Source organism: Rutilus rutilus (assembly GCF_951802725.1).
Source record: "Rutilus rutilus genome assembly, chromosome: 5".
Taxonomy (NCBI): Eukaryota; Metazoa; Chordata; class Actinopteri; order Cypriniformes; family Leuciscidae; genus Rutilus; species Rutilus rutilus.
In genome coordinates, this window is record NC_140213.1 from 38994032 (window position 1) to 39008669 (window position 14638).

Consider the following 14638-nt stretch of genomic DNA (forward strand, 5'->3'; position numbering starts at 1 on the left):
GGTTGTTAAAGTTTGTGCATAAACAAGATCTTGATCGCCACCTGCTGTGAGGAAATGCTTACTGTCCCTCTCAAATACACAATATATAGTGCTTTTTATTTTATTTCATCGTTTTAAACGTTTACCCTTGCAAAAAATTTACAAAATATTTCATCCTTTTATTATATCATAGTTTGAATATACTACCGCTGCATGGATTTGAATGCTTGTATGATACCAATAAGAAGAAGAAGAAGAAGAAGAAGAAGAAAAGAAAAGTTACAAATGACCACGCATAATGACCTATGTAAGCATATAACATCTTAATAAATAAATAAAATTATTATAAACTAGAAGAAAACAAGCAGATTGTAAATCACGATGTATGACAAAATAAAGATAATAAATAAGAACATAAATATCACTGCACTGTTACTTTATCATTGCATCATCCAGTTCCGTCCTTTGCACAGTTGTCATATCCAGTCCCGTCTTTGTCTTGATCGACAGCATCCTAAACCAATAGAAACTACGTACACTGAAACATCACTCTTCCTGAACCAATCATCTAAGTTGTGGGCGGCACTTTGTCGTCTCACCTTCTTTTGGTTTCAACCGGCGTGGGAAGTAGTGTGATTGGCTTCTGAAGCGGCTATAAGATTATTATTCGTAAGTTTCATTAGCTTTATATTTGTTTCATGACGGTATATGTCATTTGTTTTTACTATATATCTTTATGGTCCGTATTATGAGACTGTATTAATCCAGTTACATGGTATTTTAGTGAATGACTGGATTGTCAGCTTAGCCTTGTCTCGTGCTTAGAGGAAGCATGCTATTGTAATATAAATCTGAAAGACTTCTATTCAACGCTTTATGTAAGTTACTTTGACATAATGACTGGGTTACTTGTCTAATACAGAATCCAGATAATGCAAATCATGATGTTGATGTGCACTAGTCAGCACTAACTTGCATCATACTGTAGTCTAGGGGTTTGGCCTATGTCAGTGCACTGGTTAATGCAGTGCAGCAAAAAACGAATTAGTTTTATTTATACATGTGTAAAACTATCATGTAGTTTGCGTTATATGGTTCTGTATTCATGGAAATGGGGATTTGTAGGTATTCGTATTGTAGTAAATCGTGTTATACCTCCTCTAGGATCATAGAGCATCATTATCTATGGCTCTTCATCTCACATTTTTATGTGCCAAAGCTTTCTTCTATTGTCAGGTGAACCTCACTGTGTGCAGTTGACTTGTTTTGCTCACTAATGTTGCATCATGTTAAGTGCCCGTTTCTCATGTCCTTCACAAAGCATTGTCAGATAATAATAAATAATATAATAATACATTTATATTATGTATTTATATTAAGATGCATTTTACACTGTATCGTTTAACATTTATATCCAGGATTCAACAAAAAGAATGTACCACAGGGCCAGTCATTTTGAATTTGAAGGTTTTTTGTTTTTTTGCTGCAGTCTTTGCCAGGTCTTTCCTTTAAAATAGATTTAATATCAGTAAGGTTTTTAAACCTAAATCTATGAAATAAGTTCCTCTTCACGGTCCTGTCCTGCCTGCGTCGTCATTACATTTACATTTATTAATTTAGCAGATGCTCCTATTCAGACTGACTTCATGGAATATAATAAAAGTGATTTATGTATTTACAGTATATGAATCTATAGCTGTTATTGAGTTTTATTATTATTATTATGGTTGTTATTATTATTATAGATTACATTTAATCGTTTAGCAGAAGCTTTTATTCACACTGGCTTCAAATTGGAAAATATAACGATTAAGCGATCCTATTCGTAACATGAGCATCACTCTATCTTACGTTTGTTGATTGTCCATGTGTGGCTTTATTTTTGTAATGGTTGTCAAATTTGTATGGTTTAATTATGGTATTCAGGGAAATGTTAGGCTATAAATTGTGATATTCTTCTTGGAAGCATAATTTAGAGAAGGCTGAAAATGATAAATATCAGTATTTCCCAGTATATTATTATTATTTTGCAAAGAAAACTTAAAAACACATAAAAACATGATGGGTCTTGGGTCCAGTAAAACCATTGACTGGACAAGTGAAAATGTGTTCCATATTGTTGAGCACGTATTGATTGTAAATCAAGTTCAGCTTTATTTTAAAATAATAGGCTAACTATTTTTAAGTCCACGTCATCATAGCAAGGAAATTCTGGTTCTCAGCATGCAGATGTTGAAGCAGTTTAGTTAATTATTTCACAATGGATGTGGTTTCTGGCATGTATGGCTGGAGTGGTTATGTAATTGTCATTTGGAAAAAGCCGTTTTTGTTTTGAATGAGTTGTAATGGGAGTGGTGCTGTAACTACTTCAGGGATGTCTATTGTTTGCTGCATACTGACTGCACCTGCTGAGGAGCTTCCTTTTATATTCCTGTGAGGAAGATTCAAGCATACAATTTTTTGCATTTTGCCCGTAGTGGTAGGTAGTTGGTAAAATAAATGATTTGAATGAAAATTTATGTATTAATATATCCACAAATGACCCCATACATCTGAAAGAAAAACATTAAGTAATTATAAAATATTATTTGTTTCGTGGACATATTTGGGGACATATTTGGGGGCAGTTGTGGGCATGGCCTGATGGTTAGAGAGTCAGACTGGTAACCTAAGGTTGCGGGTTTGATTCTCACTGCTGCCCACTGCTCCGGGTGTGTGTCCATGGTTTGCAGTGTTCACTACTCACTGCTACTAATGTGTGTGCGCTAACTTGGATGGGTTAAATGCAGAGGACAAATTAAGAGTGTAGGTTACCATACTTGGCCATCACAATTTCTCACTGCCTAGCAGTGAGAATTTTGTCTGTTTTGTGGGTTTTCAAGCTTTACTTCCTCACTAAACGGGTTCGTCTCTTGAATGTCCTGGTATACAGATCATGTAGTGATCCTGAGGTGTGCAGATTTCCATTACACATTCTTGATTGTTGATTATTAATAGCATAACAAGCTGCAGCTGCATGCTTACTCCAGCCGCTGTTTTTGTAAAACCGGTTTCTGACTCACTGTGTGTTTGTATATATCCCTAGTCCCCTGAGAAAAACACAACCAGCATGGACTCTTCGCTGACTGCTGCACAGATCCGTGAGAAGTTCATTGACTTCTTCCGTCGCTATGAGCACCAGTACGTCCACTCGTCAGCCACCATTCCGCTAGATGACCCCACTCTGCTCTTTGCCAATGCCGGGATGAACCAGGTTAGGAGATTTGAACCTAGTTACATAAATGGGTGTCTAATTTGTTATAGAATAATAACTGTTATCTTCATCTTCTCAATAGTTCAAGCCCATCTTCCTGAACACCATCGACCCGTCCCACCCGATGGCCAGACTTCGCCGTGCTGCAAACACACAGAAGTGCATTCGTGCCGGTGGCAAGCACAATGATCTTGATGATGTGGGCAAAGACGTGTACCATCACACTTTCTTTGAGATGTTAGGCTCTTGGTCCTTTGGAGATTATTTCAAAGTAAGAGATAGAGAGAGAGGTGTTGTATATTGTAAAATCATGGCGTATCTCTTTATAGTACTGATTTTCTTTTTCTTTTTTTATATGTGCTGTAAAAATTATAAATGAAAAACTAATTTTGGTCTTTTCTCTTTGCATCCCTTCATTTCTTTTTTTGTTCATTCTATATCTAGCACCTGGCCTGCAAGATGGCACTGGAGCTGCTGACGCAGGAGTTTGGCATACCTATCGAACGCCTCTATGTGACTTATTTTGGTGGTCATGCTGATGCAGGCCTGGAGCCTGACCTGGAGTGCAAGCAGATCTGGCTGGACTTGGGGTGAGTACAAAATATGTACAAGGTGTATTGAGTTATTGATGTGTAATAGTAAGATATTTCTCGTTTGTCTCGACTCGGTCCCAGAATGGAGGAGAGCCGTATTCTGCCCGGCAGTATGAAAGATAATTTCTGGGAGATGGGTGACACTGGTCCATGTGGACCGTGCAGCGAGATCCACTTTGATCGCATTGGAGGCAGAGATGCCGCACACTTGGTCAACATGGATGACCCGAATGTCCTTGAAATCTGGAACCTGGTGTTCATCCAGTTTAACAGGTAAACTACTGCTCCTTGTTAACTACAACTAACAATGGTAAACACTTTATTAAAAGTTCACACATACTTAGAGATATTATTTTTAGAGACACTTCTTATGTAATGTATTGTTCATATGAATGCACAATATATTAGTTATTGACTGAAATTAGAGATGTTTTTTAATTGATGTCAGCCTATATTGGATATTTAATATTAAGTAGATTAATTAATATTTAAAACAATTATTTGAATGTTTGATCCGTTCAATGGATGGATGTTTTTTTTAGCCATTTATTGGTTATCACTTAAAGTTATATATAAATACAATTTATTTAAAATAGCCTATATAATAATTGAATTGCATGAAATTGATCAAAAATGACAGTAATGATATTTATAATGTTACAAAGCATTTCTCTTTAACTTTATTTTCATCAAAGAATCCTGAAAAAACACCGTTTCCACAAAAATATCAAACAGCAACTGATTTCAACATGGATAATAATAAATGTTTCTTGAGCTCCAAATCAGCATATTAAAATGATTTCTGAAGGATCATGTGACACTGAAGACTGGAGTAATGATGCTGAAAATTCAGCTTTGCTATCATAGGAATAAATTACAATTTAATATCTCTTATGCTTTTGATTAAATAAATTTAACCTTGGTGATCATAAGAGACTTTCAAAACTTTAAAAAAATCTACCGACCGTAGTATAATTTCATTATTGAATTTTAACATTGGATCCTTATTGAAACCTGTAATTCTTTACACAAAGATACTGTAAGTATTCACATATTGTTCTAAACGCATATGGCTTGGCCTCTTCATGCAGGGAGTCGGAGACAGTGCTAAAGCCTCTGCCCAAGAAGAGCATTGACACAGGGATGGGACTGGAGCGCTTGGTCTCTGTACTGCAAAACAAGATGTCCAACTACGACACTGACCTGTTCATCCCTTATTTTGAAGCCATTCAGAAGGTACAATCATAAAAAAAACACACGAGACATGACCAAACTCTTTTGCATGCAATTAAAAAAATTGTCTTGGTTCTCAGGGCACAGGTGCCAGGGCATACACAGGAAAGGTTGGTTCAGAAGACACAGATGGTATCGACATGGCATACCGTGTCCTGGCTGATCACGCCCGAACCATTACTATCGCCTTGTCTGATGGCGGGAGACCTGACAACACAGGCAGAGGGTGAGGTGATGGTGTAATAGTTTGCCGTGTTCTTGATATATACCCAATGTATGTATATGTGACCCTGTTTTTGTGTTCGCAGCTATGTGCTGAGGAGAATTCTACGTCGTGCAGTGCGATACTCTCACGAGAAGCTGGGTGCACAGAGGGGTTTTTTCGCCTCCTTAGTAGATGTAGTGGTTGAGTCCCTGGTAAGGCCTCTACCTCTACAATGTTTTTCTCTCATAACTTTATGTCTCTCATACTTAAGGAACCTCCTGTCTGCTGCTTTGACAGTTATTCAAAGTGGCAGCCAATGCACTATTGAAATGCGCTTTCATTAAATACAGTTTCAGTTTTATCTCTGATGGCCATTTAATGGTTCTCTCTACAGGGTGATGCTTTCCCAGAGTTGCGGAAAGATCCTGATATGGTGAAGGATATCATCAATGAGGAAGAGACACAGTTCCTCAAAACCCTTAGCAGGGGACGCCGTATCCTGGACCGCAAGATCCAGAGTCTTGGAGACAGCAAGACAATTCCAGGTAAAGCACATACTACCACACATATGTTATTTTAAGGCGTCTTCAGATCTATAAATCGTTTGATTGTATATCAGTACAGTATAGGGTTGTCAGAAGTACTTCAATACCAAGTTGGTACTGAAATGTAGAAAATTTGACGAGACCACCATTTCTGTAGTACCGAGTACCGGGTATATTCGGTACCCACTAATAGGCAGCTGCTTTCAGTCGTTTCCATGTTCATCTAAGCGCAGAGCTCCAGACTAACTTTTTGACTAGGATCACTGAAGCCAATGTATACCACGATATATACTAGTGTCAGTGAATATTAAACTGCAAGCTTGTACTTCTAGTACTCAGAGGTACTTCATCTCAAGAGCCACTCTGAGAGTCACTTCACGAGCATTTTACCGTTTCATTTGAGAAAAACTATCGTCATATCATCCACACACAGAAACTCAAGGTCTTCACGGCAACCCGTCAAAATAAAAGTTCGGTTTAACTTGAAGAAATTGACACAAATAATTATATTAGGCTACTGCATGTATAGCAATGTAATACTACTACTACTACTAATAATAATAATGTGTGCATTTAAGGTTACTTATTTTTCACTTGATATTTTTATAAACAGTGTTTACTTTTAAACGGCATGTAACCTTCATTGTTTATGTATATTATTTACTTAAGATAACCATTTAATTTAATATTTCTTTCAAATAGAAAAATAGATCCAACAGATTTTGCTGTGGTATCAAAATTGGTACCAAGTATCGTAAAATTTTAATGATACCAACTACTGGAATTATGGTATCGTAACAATATATATCTCTTTTTAAATCATTTCAATTTATAATGCAGTTAGAGCTGGAATCAAGGCTTCGTCGGTACAGCATTCTTGCAATGCACGTAGAAGGGCAATTGCACAACATTTTAAGAAGAGGTGCTATTTGGTTTTCAACTGCGATAACTAATGTGCTCACTCACAGAATTAGACACTGCTGCTTTTTATAAAGCAAATTCACGGTTATGAATTATGATACCGCTTGGTTCATTGGTCTGTTGGGTCGCATTGATTTCTCACCTCAACCGAACCACCACAGAATTCGTTTTCAGTCGGGCCAAGACCACCTCATTCAAGCGATCTTGGTGTGATTGTTTTGGTACGGATCCGAGAGCGATTGCCGTGTTCATATATGCTTAAACGAACCGAACTAAGGGTGAAAACACACCCGGTTGGGTTCTGAAACAAATGCTCTAAACGAGCCAGGTGCTGAGCCAAACGCCCTTAGATGAGGTGCAGGGATGCAAACTTGTCACCTTTTGGCATAAAACAGTTTTGAATCTTAATTTGAGTTTTTTAAATTGGAGGGGAAGGAGTTTGGGTTACTTGTAATGCGTATTTATAAAACGCAACACTCGCCAACCATCTTCCCAAAATTGTTTTGAGAATTATTTATAAATGTGTTGTCAACAGAAGAGAGGCTTTAAGGTTTCTCTGTGGTGTGTTTCTGCCAAAATAAAAGCTCTATGGTTTAACATTTGGAAGGAAAGAAATTAAGACTAATTTTGTAGTATTGTATTGTGTATATATAACTGTCATTGTTTTGTGTAGGTGACACAGCCTGGCTGCTGTACGATACATATGGTTTTCCTCTGGACCTCACTGCCCTGATCGCTGAAGAAAGGGGAATGGGGGTGGACAGGCAGGCCTTTGAGGAGGAGAAGAAAGCTGCTCAGGTGGAAATCAGTTCATTATTTTATGCAGTGCAATTTCCATTAAGCACAGAATAATTTCATAGTTATAAAACACATCGAGGACTGAAAATCCATCATACTTTTAACTGTAATGTTTTGGTGCCAAATTTCACATGTAACATGTTTTATTTATAATGACAGCAAAGCTAATTTAAATGTAAAAATAGACAAAAAAGAGCATGCACAATTAAAAATCCTATATCAGCTGACATATATCCAATATTAACTGATAACAATAAGTGTTTTGTTATTGTAAATGGGTCTAAATAAAAACGTGTACACAGTTAAAGTCTCAAGGCAAAGGCTCTGGGGACGAGGACCACATCATGCTGGACATCTACGCCATTGAAGAGCTCAGAAACAAAGATGTTGCTGCCACTGACGACAGCCCCAAGTACAAGTACACTTCAGATGATAATGGCAACTATGGTGCGAGTTACACCTTCGCTATTCCTGTTGGGTTTTACGGTCGATTATGCGTAGGTGTTCATGCGTGTGACATTGTGTGTCTCTCTCAGAGTTTGAACAGACAGTGGGCACAGTGTTGGCTCTCAGGAGGGAGCGTGCATTTGTTGATGAAGTGACCACAGGTCAAGAGTGCGGAGTGCTGCTCGACAAGACCTCTTTCTACGCCGAGCAGGGTGGGCAGAGCTTTGATGAAGGCTACATGCTCCGAGAAAACGACTCTGCTGAGGATGTAAGAAACTGAGAGTGGTTGTGGAAAGAAGCTGAGATGCTTAGTTTAGTTTTGCTGTCATGTCATGTTTTGTTTTGCTGCTTCAGAGGATGGAGTTCACTGTGAAGAACACTCAGGTGCGTGGAGGATACGTGCTGCATATTGGTACAGTATACGGCACACTGAAGGTTGGAGACCGCCTAACTCTGCATGTGGATGAGGTATGTAACCAAGTGACTTCTAAAAATGTTTGGTTCAGACAAAAAAGAGAGATGGATAGGATGTTATTATGTACATTTATAGGCAAAGATGGAACATAATGTGGATTGAGAGAGCACAGAATGCAATATGATTCCCCTCTCTCTTTTTCTCTCCTTCTCAGGCTCGTCGTAGGCCCATCATGAGTAACCATACCGCCACACACATCCTTAACTTTGCTTTGCGTTCAGTCTTGGGAGAGGCAGATCAGCGGGGCTCTTTGGTTGCTCCAGACAGACTGCGCTTTGACTTCACCGCTAAAGGTGCAATGAGCACAGATGAAGTGCACCGCACAGAAGAGATCGCCTCCAACATGATTCGCGACGCTAAGGTCAGGACCATTCAACAGGCTTTCAAAGACACTTTTCAATGAAGCGTTCATATTCATACCGCTTGAAACTTTCTTCACATGTTGTATTCACAGTACGAAAACAAAACGATAACCTATTGTAAGTTATCCTGTCGAAAGCAGAAATTTAGTTTTCTTGAGATCACTTTTGTATTCTTTCATATTTTCTCTCACAATTTGAAATGCTCTCTCTTTCTTCAGCCGGTCTATGCTCTGGATGCTCCCCTTGCAGCAGCTAAAGCCATCCAAGGTCTGCGGGCAGTGTTTGATGAGACGTACCCTGATCCTGTTAGAGTGGTGTCTGTTGGCGTCTCAGTGGAGGAGCTGCTGGCCGATCCGAACAGCCCTGCAGGCTCACTTACCTCCATCGAGTTCTGCGGTGGAACGTATGAGCTTTAATATTATAAACTTCAACTATTGCAGTAGTAGGCTTACTCAGCTCCTCGCTTTCATTCATGTGCAGCACATGTAGATTTCTGTGGAAATGAACAAAAATGATCAACTTTATATGTAATATTCTGAATTTGGTCCTGTCTATGCTTCATGAAAATTACTAGTAATAAAATAAAAAAAATATTGTTTTTTGTTTTCATTAATGCAATTAAAATGTTTATGAAAGTGTTGTTAAATAATATTTTCCTTAGCCCTAATGAATTAACTGTTTTTGGAGTATGGCTACTCGTAGTTTTCTTATTGATCATTTTTACCCATAGGCACCTGCAGAACTCTGGTCATGCTGCTCCATTTGTGATTGTATCAGAGGAGGCCATTGCTAAAGGAATCAGGAGGATTGTGGCAGTGACTGGAGCAGAGGCTCAGAAGGTTGGAGAAAGAGAAGGCCAACATGAATATGCGCACACGCTTTTATTTTTGACTGATACTTTGTAGTATGTGATGTAGGGTGGGGAATCTAGAACCGGTTCTTGCTGTCTGATTTGAATGTGCTTTGAAAGGAAGACCTGAATAATACAAGGATTAAATGTGTCAATTGCCTTTGGTGTTTGCACGCACAGTGTGGCTAGTGTAGTCTGATTCACAAATGTATCTTTTGAGCCAGTTCTGTTAATTCAGTGAATCAGTCATGAAGACATGTACTTAAGACTTGTGAGAGTTAAATCAATATTATTACTGACTGATAATTCATATAGCATATACATTTTTTACATTTAAATACTTTTTAGTACAGTATATTTTTAGGACCAATTATTGAATCATTTAGGAAGCAGAATAAAGAAGTTCCTTATGATTCCCATTCCTAATAGTTCGTGACAGGTGGATGTTTGTGTTGTCAGGCCCAGAGGAAAGCTGATGCCCTGAAGTTGGGTTTAGATGCCATGGCAGAGAAAGTGAAGGCTCAGACCTCCCCGAATAAAGACGTTCAGAAGGAGATTGCTGATATGACAGAGGTGAGTTCAACTCAAACATGTTCTGCTCTTGCTTGTATGGTATAAACCTTTTTTTTTTTTAAGTGTACTGAATCTGTGTATGCATATATTCAGTCCCTGGGCACTGCAGTGATCTCTCAGTGGCAGAAGGATGAGATGAGGGATTCCCTGAAGGGTCTTAAAAAGATCATGGATGACCTGGACCGTGCCAGCAAGGCTGATGTACAGAAGAGGGTAAGAAAAAAACATGTTTCAGATGTTTGATGGTTAGTCACAGAGATTATTGGAAAGTCTAAGACCAGCTGTGAACGCATGGTTCATTTTTAGGTCCTGGAAAAGACGAAGGAGATCATCGACAGCAAACCTAACCAACCTCTAATTGTGATGGAGATGGAGAGTGGAGCATCTGCAAAGGTAAATGGCTCACTGTCCTTTCAAAATTGGGATCTATTGTTGAAATGAATGCAGTTTTTAAATAGTCTTCAGTGAAAGTCTAAATGATTCCTCTGTGCTTCCACAGGCTTTGAATGAGTCTTTGAAGTTACTGAAGACAAATTCACCACAGACTGCTGCTATGCTTTTTGCTGTGGACAACGATGCAGGAAAAATCATCTGCTTGTGCCAAGTTCCTCAGGTAAAGCTGGCTTAGGGGTCTCTTTAAATATTGATCAAGATCTACTTTAAAGCTCAGGATTTCTTTTTGTTTTGAAAGAAATTAATATATTTATTCAGCTAGGACGCAATAAATTGAACATAAGTTACAATAACTTCTACGTACTTACAAAAGTTTTCTATTTCCAAAAAATTTTGTTCTTTTGAACTTTTTTGACGAGTCCTGAAAGAGTTATAATAATAATAATAATAATATTTTTGAGCTCCAAATCAGCATTGGAATGATTTCTGAAGGATCATGTGACACTGAAGACTGGAGTAATGGTGCTGAAAATTAAGCTTTGCCATCACAAAAAATAAATTACATTTTACAATATATTAAAATGGAAAACATTTATTTGAAATTGTAATAATATTTCAGAATATTACTGCTTTTATTGTTATTTTATCAATTGTTTGTTTTCATCAAATAAATACATCCTTGATGTGCATAAAGAGACTTTCAAAAACATGAAAAACTTTTGAACGGTAGTGTATTTTCTTAATATACATTCCTAGTCGTATTGTGAATGATTCATCAGTGCGTACATTATTATGTTAAGAGAAATGTAACAGCTGGCTTTTTAGCTCACCTCAGAAGTAAAATGGGTTTCAAATGCCATTTTGTGTTCACTTTGACATTTAATGCTGGTTAAGTATTACGTTGACTTGCATTGGTACTAGAGTAACACATTAATGCATGTGTAAAGTATCAATTTAAAATCACCAATTTGCTCTTTGTGTGTTTCCAGGATGTTGCAAACCGGGGCCTTAAGGCCAACGAGTGGGTTCAGGAAGTGTGCCCTCTGCTGGATGGAAAAGGAGGCGGTAAAGACATGTCTGCCCAGGCCACGGGTAGAAACACGCACTGCATACAGGAGGCTCTGCAGCTGGCCAATGAGTTTGCCCAACTCAAACTGGGTGAAAATTAAGGACAAATGGATAGAGTTGTGTAGGTAGAGTTTAATCTGAAAAGAGGTCCTTAGTTTGGTCTTAACCCTCCTCCTGTCCTGTTCCAGCTATGCCTGCTGAATTTACAAACTGGACATTCCCGGCTGGTAAATGTAAAAACTGTACAGAAATGTGTCATTTGTCAATTATGGATAGGAAGGGAAATAACTAGCGCCCTCTCTCAGTTAACTAGGTCACTGCAGGACCACATGCATATATCAACTGATCTATCAAACCGTCCTGACTCTATGATGCAAAGCACATGGGGCTGTGCATGTTTTCTGATTGGATAATTACATTTAGATTAACAGTTTAATGTTGCTAGCTAAAATCATCCTCATGGCCATTGTTATCGTTCTGAACATACAAGGACGAAAATCATTGTCTTTATTCTATTAGAAGGTGTCTTTTTATCTCTTAAGATTTTCATTACATTTGTGGAATTGTTGGTCTGTCTCTTTAACAGGATGGATGTCGTAATATTTCAGATGAATTCATGCCAACACTGTTAACCTTTCAGTAGGTCTTATAGCATCTGTTTTGGGGAAATGAGTCATTTATCACCAGTCACATAAAATGTATCATTTGGGAACGGTAATAAAAAAAGCAATGATTTCAAATGCATAAATGACTTTTCATTGTCCTGTGGAGTGATGTTTATTTGAATGTGATTAATTCAGCACACTTACTTACTGTCCTGAGTGAGACACAAGTCATCAACTATTGGCCTTCACTTGGCTTGATCGTTTGCGGCGTACTGCACCCTGCCCCATGTCAGACCCATCTCCTCAAGTTCTGCCATCGCTTTGCGTCTCCTTGATGTTTTAGGTCGCCCTTGTTTTCTTCTGACAGGTGGTGTCCATCTCAGGGCAGTCTGGGATTTGGGCCTGGTACCAAGCCATCGGATGCGAGAACGCTTGATCTCGGTGACCACTTGACTCATTGACTTGAGTTCATTGGGGATTTTCATAGGCCAGAATATACAATATATGACAAAGCTGTTGTACAAACGTAGCTGTATTGCCTAGATTTTCAGACCGTCTTTAATCTAGCGAATGCATCTCTATCTTTTCCAAACTTTGCTTTTACGTCTTTTTGTGCCACGTTATCCTTGCTGATGAAGCTTCCTAGATATGTGAAATTGTTGACATATTCCAGTGGTTCATTATTGACTTTGATTGGTGCATTAGGGATGGAATTAATGCACTTAACTTTGGTCTTGGAAGGATTAATGTTCAGGCCCACCTGCACAACGAATAGTTGGGGGCCTTAAGCACATAAATAGGTAATTTCGCGCAAATTCATCTAAAAGCGCCAAATTTGGCACAGATGTAGCTCAGGTCATACCGAAATGATTTAGCTAGGGCGCCGGAGCCAGCGACCCTCGGGGCCAAGATGGCGGCCAAATCCAATATGGCCGCTGCCCAAAAAGGGTTCTGGCTTTAACTTTTGAACCACATGAGTTACAAATACAAACTTGATATGTTTTTCGAACATTTTTTTGAATTTGCGCGAAAATGTCCTTAAGGCCCCCAACTAGAAGCCATTCAGCCTTTCGCTCTTTTCTTTGAGATGTTTGATTTTTGTGGAGACTACAGCAAGGTCATCGGAAAAGTCAAGGTCTTCAAGCTGTGTGAAGGGGGTCTACTGGATGCCTGTTGTTTTCCACATGATCAACTCAATGGTGACCAGGAAGAGGATACAGTTTGCCTCACATCGGACTTTACAGGAAACCATTCTGACGCTACATTCCATCTTCCTGTAGAACAGCCTCATACAGCGTTTTTGGTGGAACTCCGTAGAATACCAATTTCCATAAAGTATCACTGTCGAATGATTTCTTAGTCTAAAAAATTGATATTGGAGGGCTGTTCCACTTGATGCACTGCTCTGATGTTTCTCAGAGTCTGTGCTACCTCTTCCACTTCTGAATCTGGCTTGTTCTTGTCTGAGTTTAAAGCCTGTCATTCCTGTATAGAAGAACTCTACAGATGGCTTTTAATGGGACTGAGAGCAATTTGATGCCACTCCAGTTGTCTCAACTCTGAAGAACGCCTTTCTTGGGGGAGTTTCACAATAAGGCCTTTCATCCAGTCATCTAAATTTAACTACATTTAGCATTGATTCACCAAATTCATCCCTACTTTTCATTATACCACTCTTGCACAGCTGCTGCTCAACCATGCAAACTTATTTTGAAAACTAGCCGATCATTTTTGTTTTCCCGAACTCTTACATTTTAAACACAGAATATGCTTGTGTTGCAATTTCTATGAATAATTGCACCAGACGTTCAGACATATGCTCCAGTCAAGCTCAGACACATTAACTTTAGCCATTTTCACTATTTTGCCATTGTATAAAGTTAGTCATTGCTTAGTGAGGGATTCAATGTGAAGTTTAACTGTCTTATAAAAGTTTGGTTATGAGAATCAAACATTATATAATCATTAAGTGGTTTTACATTAAGTAATAAGTTACGCAATTTTCACCGTTTTATAAGTTATACAAGATTAGTATTATATATTGAGATCAGTTTAATGTAATTAGTTAATTTTTTACAGTGTTGATCCCACACATCCAAGAATTCCACAAATCCATCATTCATTACTGATGTTTGTGCGGTTTTTAAGCAATATTACAAAAGAATAACGAGATGGACCTTGGTTTTGAGGGCATGAGGAAAACGTTTAACATTTTGACAATAAGATGAAACGCCTGCATGGGACATTTTACATGCAAGCTTTTCCATGTAGGAAGTTTCATAGCACACTGGGACATGGATGAAAAAGGATGAAATTGTAATAGTGAAGAAATAAATAA

The 14638-nt window shown here is 38.3% G+C and overlaps 1 protein-coding gene across 2 annotated transcripts; it reads left to right on the top strand.

The window, feature by feature from the left end:
* Window positions 1-551: 551 nt before the first annotated feature.
* aars1 (alanyl-tRNA synthetase 1) lies at window positions 552-12458 on the top strand (the record flags this gene model as incomplete). Of its 2 annotated transcripts, none has more annotated exons than XM_084409342.1 (21): window positions 552-648; window positions 3065-3232; window positions 3315-3503; window positions 3677-3822; window positions 3907-4098; window positions 4917-5061; window positions 5139-5284; window positions 5367-5475; window positions 5658-5808; window positions 7403-7527; window positions 7830-7974; window positions 8064-8242; window positions 8329-8442; window positions 8604-8810; window positions 9030-9214; window positions 9542-9650; window positions 10121-10234; window positions 10328-10447; window positions 10541-10627; window positions 10734-10847; window positions 11617-12458. In XM_084409342.1, 20 exons carry the CDS (start codon window positions 3089-3091, stop codon window positions 11794-11796), a joined length of 2901 nt encoding a protein of 966 aa, XP_084265468.1. In that variant the 3' UTR covers window positions 11797-12458. The 2 variants fall into 2 exon arrangements, with proteins under 2 accessions (XP_084265468.1, XP_084265469.1); XM_084409343.1 differs by lacking the exon at window positions 552-648 and adding an exon at window positions 1165-1215.
* Between the last annotated feature and the right edge of the window lie 2180 nt (window positions 12459-14638).